General features: G+C 42.8%; 1 protein-coding gene across 2 annotated transcripts in view; it reads left to right on the forward strand.

Moving 5' to 3' along the window:
* Positions 1-12,156, forward strand: part of CTTNBP2 (cortactin binding protein 2) — a 140,873-nt gene that overhangs the window by 117,660 nt on the left and 11,057 nt on the right. Inside the window, exons 18-21 of one of the 2 annotated variants that reach the window (XM_053253762.1) lie at positions 550-755; positions 1,337-1,522; positions 4,645-4,705; positions 9,976-10,108. In XM_053253762.1, the coding sequence (XP_053109737.1) occupies positions 550-755; positions 1,337-1,522; positions 4,645-4,705; positions 9,976-10,108 (586 nt within the window). The remainder of the gene's footprint in view (positions 1-549; positions 756-1,336; positions 1,523-4,644; positions 4,706-9,975; positions 10,109-12,156) is intronic. The other variant, XR_008308141.1, reaches the window with a different exon arrangement.

Below are 12,156 nucleotides of genomic sequence, written 5' to 3' on the forward strand. Positions count from 1 at the left end.
GTTACGCCAGCTACATATCTGTAGGAATATGGCTAATTGAAAGACACTCTGCTTTACATTTCTTGGGCTGATTCCCTAAAATGCTATCGGAAATTAATAGCACTTCTTCCAACAACTTAGGGAAATTCCAGATGCAGTGTTTTGGGAAGTATTGCTGCTTTGAGTCAGAGTTCTTTTCAGCCACATTCAGGTGCCTGTCCCTGTGCCAATAGCACAGACTGTCTTGTCCCAAAGCAGCGACAGTAGCTCTAAAGTCCTGGAATAAGAAGTACTTCTTCTTTGAGGGACTTCCTGTTGCACTTCCTGTTTTGGCACAACTGCTGCTGGGAGTGACATCTGGAAGAACTCTTAGTTAAAGGAGCAATTGTGAAGACATTTGGAATATTTGCATGAAACCACTTCACTCTTTCCAATTAGTCAGAAGAGAGACCTTTCTCCTCATAAGGGTCACACAAATAGGTTCTCCAAACAATTTAGAATTCTCGTCTGATGTGTCAGGTGCATTGTAAGCCTGATTTTGTGCCTTTTTTTTTCATTGTGTATTTCTAGGTGGATGTCCAAATTATGGAATGCTGTCATTGCTCCCCGAGTTCAAGAAGCAATTCTTTCCAGAGCTTCCCTGAAAAGACCATTTACATTGGGACAGACAGAAGTCAAGAAAAGTCCAAGTCAAGGGCAGCAGGCTGTGGTGAAAGCTGCTCTCAGTATCCTGTTAAATAAAGCTGTTCTGCATGGCTGTCCTCTTCCCAGAGCAGGTGAGACACAATATATGAACTAATCCTATAGTTGAAAGCCTAGAAGGAAGCTTACGTTGGTTACAGAGGAAGCTGGCTTATACCAAGTCAGATCATTAGTCCATCTAGCTCGGAATTGTCTACCAGCAGCTCTCTATGCTTTCAGGTTCCTATTTCCAATCCCTACCTGGAGATGCTAGGGATTGAACCTGGGGCCTTCTGCATGCATAGCAGCTGCTCTTCCACTGAGCTATGCTTCTTTTCCACGCTGTTGGCTACAATCCAGCAGCCCTGGTACATATTGAAAGCTCTCACCAATTAATAGAGGCAATTGGTCAGGTCGCTGCTATGGCTAATCTAGTGTTTTAGTACCTAGCCCCACACAAATCAATCTTCAAAGTCCTCTCAGATTTCTTTGTCCAACCTTTTTGTTGCTCTCAGGAAGGGTGATGTTCGCACCTCCAAATGAAACTGCATGGACAAAAAGGGTTAGGTAACACTGCTCTGGGCAATGGTAGCTATTTTGGTCTTGTGTCCAAGTGCCTCAGGTGTGATGTGGAGTTGGCTGATCATCACAGTGTATTTGGTTTTCAATGTTTCAGAGCTGGATCGGTACATTGCTGATTTTAAAGGGGGGAATTTCCCCCTGTCCATGGTATCAAACTACAAGAATTGCCCCAAGAAAAGGGGAGAAAGCATCGCTTGGAGAAAAGTGAGCACAAGCCCACGTAAGAAGTCAGGCCACTCATCAGCCCAGTCCTGGAATAAAAAAGAGGAAAATGCGGAAGGTAACAACTGATGGAACTGAAGGGCAATGGGAATTGTGGGCCTTATGGGAAGGCCAGGAAGCCTATTTAGCCAATGTGATGCAATGGTTAGAGAATCAGACCAGGAGTAGGGATAGATCCCTATTCAGCCCTGAAGCTCATGGAGCAAACCTTTAGGCCAGTGAAACTAACCTATCCCATATAGTTAGTCTTTAGGCCAGTCAGCCTAACCTACCTCATAGGGTTGTTCTGAGGATAAAATGAAGGGGGTAACCTTGCATACAGAGGCACCCTAACCCCTGGAACTTGGGGACTCGGTCCGGTCCTCCAAATGGCTGGGGTCGGGGGGGGCTCCTGTAGCCACCCTACGCCCCACCAAACCTCCACTGTTTTTTCTTAATTCTTACCATGGCTGCGAGGGGGGGAGTGGATCAGTCCTTCTCCCCTCTCTGCCTTCCCCCGGCAGCGGTGAGAACTGGAGTGATGCTCAGACCATCCATTCGGGCCAGTGTCTTTTACTAACTGTGAGGGGCACCTGCGCAGTTGAGATAGTTGCAAGCCCATGACATCATGGTCATCTCTAAACCACGATGATCTCTAAACTGTGCAGACGTTTATCGCAGTTGGTAAAAGATGCTGGCCCAAATGGACCGGCCCAGCGTCATTCTGGTCCTCGCCGCCGACGGGGGGAGGAGGGAGAGGGGGGTGCTCCACTCCCCCCACTCTGTAGCCATCCCTTGGCTGTGGTAAGAATTTTTTTTTAAATAGCAGAGGTTTGGCAGGGTGGGCCCCCCAAAGGAGGTTTCGGGGATCCTCGCATGGTGAGGCTCGTGGCTGAGTGGTCCAGGCACCCAAATTACCTACTGTAGGTGCACTCTTGCTTGCATACTGCCCTGGCTTCTTGAAAGAAGAGCAGAATAGAAGTATTAACTTCTCTAAATGCCTACCTGGAGGTGGTAGTGGGCTGGATGAGGGATAACAAACTGAAATTGAATCCAAATAAGATGGAGCTAATGACTGGGGCGGGGTCAGGATCCCACCCCCGACACAGATTGTTTAGCTCTGCCTATTCTGGATGGGGTTACAATCCCCTTAGCTTGAGAGTGCTCCTAGATCCAAAACTCTCCCTGGTTTCTTAGGTTGAGACCAAGGCTATGAACGCTTTTTAACAGTTTCAGCTGATATGTCAGCTACGTCCATTTCTGGAAGCAAATGACCTTAAAACAGTGGTGCATATGCTGGTAACCTCCAGGCTTGACTACTGAAATGCTCTCTACATGGGGCTGCCTTTGTACGTAGTCCGAAAACTACAATTGGTACAGAATGTGGCAGCCAGTTTGGTCTCTGGGATGGGACCATATAAAACTGATTTTAGAAGGACTGCATTGGCTGCTGATATTTTTCTGAGCAAAATACAAAGGGCTGGTTATTACCTATAAATCCCTAAATGGCTTAGGTCCAGGGTATTTAAGAGAGCACCTTCTTTGTCATGAACCCTGTCACCTATTAAGATCTTCTGTGGCGGTCTTTTTACTGTTGCCACTCATTTGGTGGCGACTTGGGACTGGGCCTTCTCTGTGGCTGCCCCGGGGCTTTCGTATATTCTTCCTTGTGAAATAAGAGCATGTTCTTATCTGTTTGCTTTTATGAAGACCCTCAAGATAGACCTGTTTTCTTAGGCTTTTAACTGAAATTTATTTTATTTTATTTTATTTTGTTTTGTTTTGTTTTGTTTTGTTTTGTTTTATTTTATTTTATATCTATCTATCTATCTATCTATCTATCTATCTATCTATCTATCTATCTATCTATCAGATTTGTGCACTGCCCCAAACTTTAGTCTCTGGGCGGTTAACAATAACATACAACAAGTTAAAACATACATTAAACTTAAAAACAATTTAAGTTTAAAACAAGTTAAAACATACATTAAACTTAAAAACAATTTAAACAATTTAAAAAGTCAAAACAGGTTACCTGTAGAACCTAAAAATTTAAAAAGCCAAAAAAGCTTGGATGAACAGGTGGGTTTTCAAATGCTTTTTTAAAATGGCCAGATTCGATTTGGACCTGACTCTTGCCAATGGACCACAGGGGAGATTTGTTCTGTCTCCAGATCACAAATCAGCAAATCAGCTAGATTTGTGTACAAATCGATTTGTACCCGAATTGATTCACACATCCCTAGGAAAAATGTCGGAAAAACAGGGTAAAAGGCCCAAGAAATGGAGGGTGGGAATGGCCTACCATAATCTGTGGGTCCCCAGCAGTCCAGCAATGCCCCCCAAGAATAAAAAAAGTGGCCAATAATCATGACTTTTCTCCCTTTTTTGCCACTGATACACAAAACCACGGATAGTGAGTCTGCAATTAACAAGGCTCTCCTGTATCTTCTTTCTAAAATAGTTATGATCCGACATTTCCCCCGCTCAAGACACAGAAATGTTTCCATGTCCTTCAAAAGTGACATTAACAGTCAGCTCTGAGAATACATTTAGTTTAATCAAGCTCTGTATTTTAGCTGTCTAGTGCCACTTTGACAAGTGATACTAAAGAATACTTCCTTGTCTCTCATGTAGCTTCTTAAAATTTTGTAAATGTGGTTAATGCATCATTTGGTGTGCTACTGATATTTGCACAAGCAAGGGAAGATCCAGTCTGCATCTCTTACTGCTCATGCTCCACATCTTGTTGGCTTCACGCAACTGTGTTCTACTATGCTTCAGTAGAAGGAAGTAAGATTTTGCACAGCTGGTCTGAATTGAAGCCTTGCTTTATTCCTCTTCCTAGTTATTGCATTAGTTTGTTTAAACTTGGGCTCACTGAAGCTATGGCCAGTTTCTTTTATTGGTGACAAATGTCATCGACCTGATAGTCCTGTACCTGCAGTATCACTCAAGATGAGTAGAATGATAGGCTTGAATGACTCTCAGGCCCTGAGAAAGAAACGCACCTTTAGGTTGCCCTGTCCTGTTACGAAATATGAGGACTTCTGTTTCATTTTTTAAGATGGGTCTGGGGTGCCAAAGGTATGATAACCCTGTTTATAAATGTGGTCTTTTTAATATAAAGAAGTAGTTAGAACTCTCTACTGAGCTTAATGAGTTAATCTTCTTTCCCCTTTCCAACCTTCATTTCTGCAGATGTAAAATCAAAGAACATATTGCAGGAAAATGGCAACAAAGTGGCTTCCCTAACAAAGAAGTAAGTTGATTTGGGGAGGACTGGAAATGTAGCCAAGAATAAAAATAACAGTCGTGTCTCAACATTATTATATCCTGTGGTGAATTCCTCTCAGGAAGTGGAACAGCAGGGGGCACCACAACGTTCACCTCATCCTGATAGCTTCATGTCAGTGATAGCTGAAATATCTCACCATGGTGTTGTAGACAAAAACTGCCAAAATACCACACATGGTCAGAAATCATAACCAGAGCTGAAGAAAAATAGGCTTTTTGCTGCCAGTTGGCACAGTATTTGGGAAAAATGTGGAAGTGGTCGAAAAAGTTGACACAATGAGCATTCATGTGGTTTCTGCTAGAAATAATCCAGATTTCCAGGATCATTACATGAGACTCTTTTTCTGACAAATAAAGGCAAGAAAGCATTTCCACCTTATATATTGTATGGAAAGGAATCACTGCCTGTTTTGGCCTACAGAATGGAGATCCTGAAACTGAATTAGAATTTGATTGATTGATTGATTGATTGATTGAATTTATATACCGCTCAGCATCGAAATCTCAAAGAATGCACTTTGGTCTGTACTGTTGAGAAAATAGTCAAAGGTACATATTATTTGTTCAGTTTAGGAGCTTTAATTCACCAAAGGATTTGCAGGATACTTTACACACACACATCACTTTGTGCCTTGATACTTGGTGGTGACTCACAGTCAAATGTGTAAATTACCCTGTTGAAAAAGGCTGCTATCAGATGATATTAAAATTCTGTTTGCTATGTTTGATCTCTAATGGCTGCCATCGCTTGATATTGCTTGTGTAAATTTGATCATAGAAACTTGTTATTTTGAAAAAGTGAGATTTTGGGGTCAATTTAGAGACATTCTGGACTGACATCATCATCATCATTATTATTGGTAACCTCATTATCTGTGGGGGTTCAGTTCCCGGCTACAGCCACAGATAACAGAACTGCGGATAATGAGGTATTGAGGCAATAGGAATTGGGGGGGGGGTTAGGGGGAGGCTATAAACGACTAAAAACGTGATAAATAACAGAAACAATGTGTCGTACTGCGCTCGGCGGGTCTTCAAGTGTCCAGCAATGCCTCCAAAAAGCCCCAGTTCCAGTAATCTTTTTTTTAAAACAGAAAATCACTATTTTTTACAAATGAGCCACAAAATGGCTCCTCTCATCAAAATGGTGGCCAGAAATGACCTCGGAGGTAATATCTGGCCACTCCGAAACCGTGGATATGTGAAATTTAACCCTTTCCCCCACATATACCGAGGTCGAGTGTCAATTGCCTGACCGCTGATATGCTGAATGGCAGATGTCAGAATCGCGATTAACAAGGTCCACCTGTATTAACTTTCACTTCTTCCCACCCAGGACATTTCCTCATTAAACCAAAGGAAAAATGGACTTTTAGGCTGCATTTTACAAGTATTATCTCTTATGTGTATACATTCTACCTTTTGTCCCTCTTTTAATATATTAAATTTAATAACTGCACCATTTGGCCTTAGCAGAGTTGTATCCAGTCCTACCTTATAACTCCCTCTTCTACACAACACTCAGGAAAGCAAGGAATGCTAGCAAAAATGGGGTGTGAATCATAGAAGCTGTCCACATGAGGAGCCCTCCTCAGGCTTGAGTAGCACTGCCTGGGTAGGGCTGCTCATGTGAAGTGCTGGGATTGAGGCCGATCCCAGCACTGCCTCCCTGGGTAGCCTGGGAATTTCCCTGGGCTTTTACCTGGCTAAAAGGGTACAGGTGCACCCTTAGGGGTCCTGTGTGTGCTTGGGTTGCAGGAGTACAGGAACCCTAGAGCGCCCAGCTTGAGGGAAAATCCCTCAATGCACTGTGCTCCTTGTGCAGTGCATTTAAGGATATCTGGAGGCCAGGCTTCATTTCATGGCCTCCAGACTCTGCACTGCTTGTGCGCCACACAGAAGATTAATGATCATCGGGGGGCGGGGGGAAGGTAGGTTGAACCTTTAAATAAAGGGCCTGTTTTGAGCTTGGAACACAACAACCCCATTTCAATTCAAAATGTTTCGACGTTTCAAGCACCATTTTGAAGACCTGATTCTCCCTTGCTGATTGGCTTTCTGGCATTGGCTTCCAACTGGCTTCCAATTTCCTTGATTCTTGATTGGCTTGTTATCATACAAATAAAGTATTGTCATGGGCAACTGTGCCCCCATTGGCTGGGTCCCCCATGGGAGTTTTGGTGAAAGGTTAAAAATGTGTTTAAAATGACCTGCTTGCCCATTTCTTTTGTCGGTTTGGTGGTTGATAGCACCCTGCAACCTTGGAGAAGCAGCTGCCAGTTTGTGAAGACAATACTGAGCTAGATAGACCAATGGTCTGACTCAGTATATGGCAGCTTCCTATGTTCCTAGGTAGCATTATGCCCTACTACCTAACCCACTTTGATGTCCCTAGGAGCTACCTATGGGGGACAATGGGGTATTTTGAGTTTCCCCACTGAGATGTTTTGAGATTTGTTCCATCGAAACATCCGGGTCAACTGCTTATTCAATAAAACATTCCAGCCACCTGTGTTTTATTCTGAACTCAAAATAAAACGCAAAACCCATTTTGTACGCTTCCTTAATGTGAACAACCTTATAGTGTTTGAAAAGAAAAAGCATGTACAAGGGAAGGGAGACTCGGGATTTAATAGCTGTTTCCCCTTCCAGTTGTCCTTTGGCTCTCAGGCTTCGGTGAGCAGTTCCATCCACCCTCAGAACCTGACCTTGCTCCTTTGCAGTGCCAGGTCAGTTTTAAGCCTGAAATCATCCATGATTGGGTCATGGATGAGGGTGCCAACTTGGCTTGTATAACTGACCTGATTAGGGGAGGCTAGTGGCCCAGTATGGTCTCAGCTCCTCCCTACTGGGTACTCAGTAGTAGAACAGGTTAGGCTAGGGAATGGGAAGGGGTGTGTGTGGAGTAGCTGTGATCCATCAGAATAACATCTCCATTACCAGGATCCCTGTGAGACAATTGTTTGGCCTATCACTTGTCCTTTGGATCCATGCCCAATGTGCCTTATAACATCTAGCAGAGATGGCCTAGCTGACATCATAAATGCCTCACTGAGGAAGGGCAAGATGCCTCCATGTTTTAAAGTGGCAATGATGAGACCTTTGCTTAAGAAGCCTGTCCTAGGGACCCGCTCAGTGATGGATAATTATAGGCCACTGTCCAACCCCTCTTGGATGGGCAAGGTAATTAAGAGGATTGTGGCTGATCAACTCTGATACTGATTATCTAGATCCATTTCAAACTGGTTTTAGAGCAGGCTATGGGAGACAGCCTTGGTAGACCTGATGGATGATCTCTACGAAGGAATGGACAGAGGGAGTGTGACTCTGTGGGTTCTTTTGGACATTCTGCAGCTTTTGATACAGTTGACTATGGTATCCTTCTGAATCGCTTGGGGGATTTGCGAATAGGTGGCACTGCTTTGCAGTGGTTCCATTCCTATCTCTCTGATAAATTCCAGATAGTGTCGCTTGAAGATAGTTGCACTCTGAAACAAGAGTTATTGTATGGTGTCTCTCAGGGCTCCATCCTGTCTCCGGTGCTTTTTAACATCTACATGAAACCGCTGGGTGGTTTCAGATCATCAGGAGATTTGGAGCAGGGTGTTATCAGTATGCTGATGACACCCAAATCTATTTCTCCATGACATCATCATCAGGAAATGGCATAGCCCCCCTAAATGCCTGCCTACAGGCAGTAATGGACTGGATGAGGGATAATAAATTGAAGCTGAATCCAAGCAAGAAAGAGGTAATCATGGTGAGCGGTCGTACTTCAAGGGACGTGATAGATCTTCCTGTTCTGGATGGGGTTGCACTCCTCCCGGAGGAACAGGTACGGAGCTTGGGAGTGTTTTTGGACCCAGGCCTCACTCTGGTCTCTCAGGCTGAAGCTATGGCCAGGAGCGCTTTCTATCAACTTTGGTTGATATGACAGCTGTGTCTGATGTCTATTCCTTGAGGATAATGATCAACCTCTAGGCTTGACTACTGCAGTGAACTCTATGTGGGGCAGCCTTTGTATATGGTTCGGAAACTTCAGTTGGTTCAAAATGCAGTGGCTCAGAGAGACCATATTACGCCTGTTTTAAAGCAATTGCATTGGTTGCCAATAGGTTTCCTGGCAAAATACAAAGTGCTGGTAATTACCTTTAAAGCCCTAAACGGTTTAGGATCGGGTTACCTAGAAGAGCGCCTCCTTCTGCATGATATCCACTGCACATTAAGATCATCGAGAGAGATCTGTCTCCGTTACCACCAGCTCATCTGGCAGTGACTCAGGAGCAGGCCTTCTCTGCAGTTGCTCCTAGGCTGTGGAATGTGCTCCCTATAGACATTTGTGGTTTAACATCTTTACCAGCCTTCAAAAGAGCCCTTGACACTTTTTTTTTTAATGCCAGGCTTTTAGTAAGTTCTGAGTTTTAAATTTTTAATTGCTGTTTAGCTTTTTTAATTGCTGTAATTTCTGAATATTTTAACATTTTAATAGCTGTTTAGATTTTTTAATTGCTGTAATTTCTGAATGTGTCAGATTTTTTTTTAATTCTTATTTTAATAGCTGATCTTGTTTGTCTTTGTTTCTGTGAACCGCCTGGAGCCTCTGGAGTCAGGCGGTATATAAATCAACCAACCAACCAAACAAACAAAGAAACAAATAATGTGCACAGCAGCTGTAAGATTTATGAACATGGACAGGATCCAGAGTAAGCCCAAACTGCTGCTGCACTGGCCTGAGCTATCCTGTCTGATCTTGGGAGCTAAGAGTATCCAGTACCTGGATAGGAAACCACTTGGAAATCTCAGATACTGCAGACTATATTATTATTTTCTTTGTGAGCCTCCATGTTTCACTGGAAAGGCAGGATATAAATATTTTAAATAAAATGAAAAGTTGACAAAATCCCATTGAAATTAAAGGTTCTTATGTTAGTCATGACTGACATGTCACACTGATTTTAGCTAACTATTCTGGATGGTTCCCAATATTTCTAATTATAAAGCTCTGGGACAAGGCCCCTTCATTCTTTAATGTGAATGGCTCTTGATCAGCGTAGCAAGGGAATTTCAAAATGTCTTAAGTGAAGACTAAAATGAGAAGTTTGTCTGTTGTAAATAGCTTTGGCTGGGACACCTTGAAAAAGCTTATATCCTCTTCATTCTTTTAGGCTGGTACATTTAAATAATGTACTTCTAGGGCAAATGAAAGTGGACTTTTGTTTTGTTCTGTTTTCCAAGATCTTTAGAAGATGACCCCCTAAGCGTGTTAAACCTGGAACAGAGGCTATCCCTTGGTTCTGATGATGAAATAGATCTTGTGCAGGAGCTTCAGAGTATGTGTTCAAGCAAATCAGAGTCTGACATAAGCAAGGTAAAAATACGATCTACTCCTCTCCACGGCATCTCTTATCTGGTTCCTTCACTACTGCATTCAAAAAGATGACCTTTTCCCTATTCTTAAAAAAATCTAACGTTGACTTTATCTTAAATACCATCCATTTCCCCTTTCCTCCTGCTGTCTCTACCTTTTCTTTTGCATCTCCTCTCCCTCTTTTGCATCTCCTCGCCCTCACCAAAATCACTAATGATCTCACTGCCAAATCCAAAGGTCTGTACTCTCTCTTCAGTTTCTTTGATCCCTCTGCTACCTTTTGATACTGCTTATTACTCACTGTTGCTTGATTTCCTTCATGCCCTAGTTATCAGTGACTCTGCCATCTAGCTCATTCTCTGCTACCTTTATCATTTATTCACCTTTTCCATAGGGAGAAGCTCTTTCCCCATTTTCCACCCCTCTCCATTGTGATCCTTCAGGGATATGTTCTCAGCCTTCTACTCCTCCACTATTATTTCTGCAAATTGTTCCTGGGTGAGTTCAGCAAATCCCATGGCTGTCAGTACCATCTATATGCTCAGTTCTACCTCTTTACCACAGAATATTTCCCCTCTCTCTCCCTCCAACCCTAGATCTCCAAGTGCCTATCTGCCCTTAGATGTTTCATCACCTTCTCAACTGCCATATGTTCCAAGGCCAGCTGCTTCTCTTTTCCACCAAGTCTTCATCTCCTTGTGTACTCTCTGTATCCAATTAATAACAACCTTCTACCTTGTTGATTAAGTATGAAGCCTTGGCTTTACTTTTGATTTTTCCATTTTCTTTGCTCCTGTATTAGGACTGTAAGTCTCCCTTTGTAACACTGTGAAAACATCTTCACTGCCTTCTTCACTTCCTCCTCATCAAAAATGCTGTTTTACTCATGTCCCACTTGACTACTGCAACCTTCTCCTCTTTTGCCTTCTGTTGTCACACCTTAACCTTCTCTCCTATATCCAGAAGACTGTCACCAAAATAAGTCACTTATTTCATTACTCAGACCACATGGCACCCTCCTTAAATCCTGACACTAGCTTCCTGTTCACTCCAGAGAATTCTCCACACAGCAGGCTTTACCATGAGTTTTCTGTGAGACTTTACTGCAAACTCAAAGTTATCCCAAAAATCAGACGCAAAAAAGTGGATTTTTTTTACCCTGGATATAAATCGGGCTGCACTCTAACATGCAGTGTAAAACCGTAACTGTGTGTGAACTGCTCCCTGATAACTTGCAGGAACTTTGGGGTAAATCTGACCTATATGTGAATGCACTCCCTCCAGTCTGGAGGACATCCAAGCTAACCGCCCTGAGCCATTTTTGGAAGGGGCGGTATATAAATCAAATGAATGAATGAATGAATGAATAAGATTGCTTTGAAAGCCCTGTGTGAAAAACTTCCAGGATCCAGCACAAACTCCTTATCTTTACTTTCCAAGCCCACCCACATGGGCTTGCCATTGCTTATCTCTCTGCCTCATATTTCAGTATCTGCACATGAGCTTTCAGCTCAGAAGGCTTCAGTTCCCTTATATGTCTCTGTCTGTTCTTCTTGCTGCTGCTTTTGCCTAGAGCACTTAAGTGATGTTGCCTCTCTCTCTTAAATATTTCCTCAAACTGACCTTTTCCAAGCCTTTTCCACCATCCCTTACTCTTTATCCCCTACTGAAAATAAGTGTTAAGTATATTTAACTACACTGAGCACATACTCTTATCTTGCTGTCCTTGCTAACTTCTTCTGCTATTGCTTCCCCTCCAAGGTTGTAAACTCCCAACCTTAAACACCGGGGGAGTTTTTCCTTGTTACTCTGCAAAGTGCTCTGCACACTGATGGTGCTTTGATTATGATTTTATCATCATAATTTGATTATGATTTTATCATCTTATTTATTTGTTATTTCTCTGCGTAAACCACCCTGAGCCATTTTTGAGAAGGGCAGCATAGGAATTAGATAGATAGATAGATAGATAGATAGATAGATAGATAGATAGATAGATAGAGTAAGATGGTGATGATGTTGGTGAGCATTAGAGTATATATTGGTGA

The sequence above is a fragment of the Hemicordylus capensis genome, chromosome 5 (genome assembly GCF_027244095.1).
Source record: "Hemicordylus capensis ecotype Gifberg chromosome 5, rHemCap1.1.pri, whole genome shotgun sequence".
NCBI lineage: Eukaryota > Metazoa > Chordata > Lepidosauria > Squamata > Cordylidae > Hemicordylus > Hemicordylus capensis.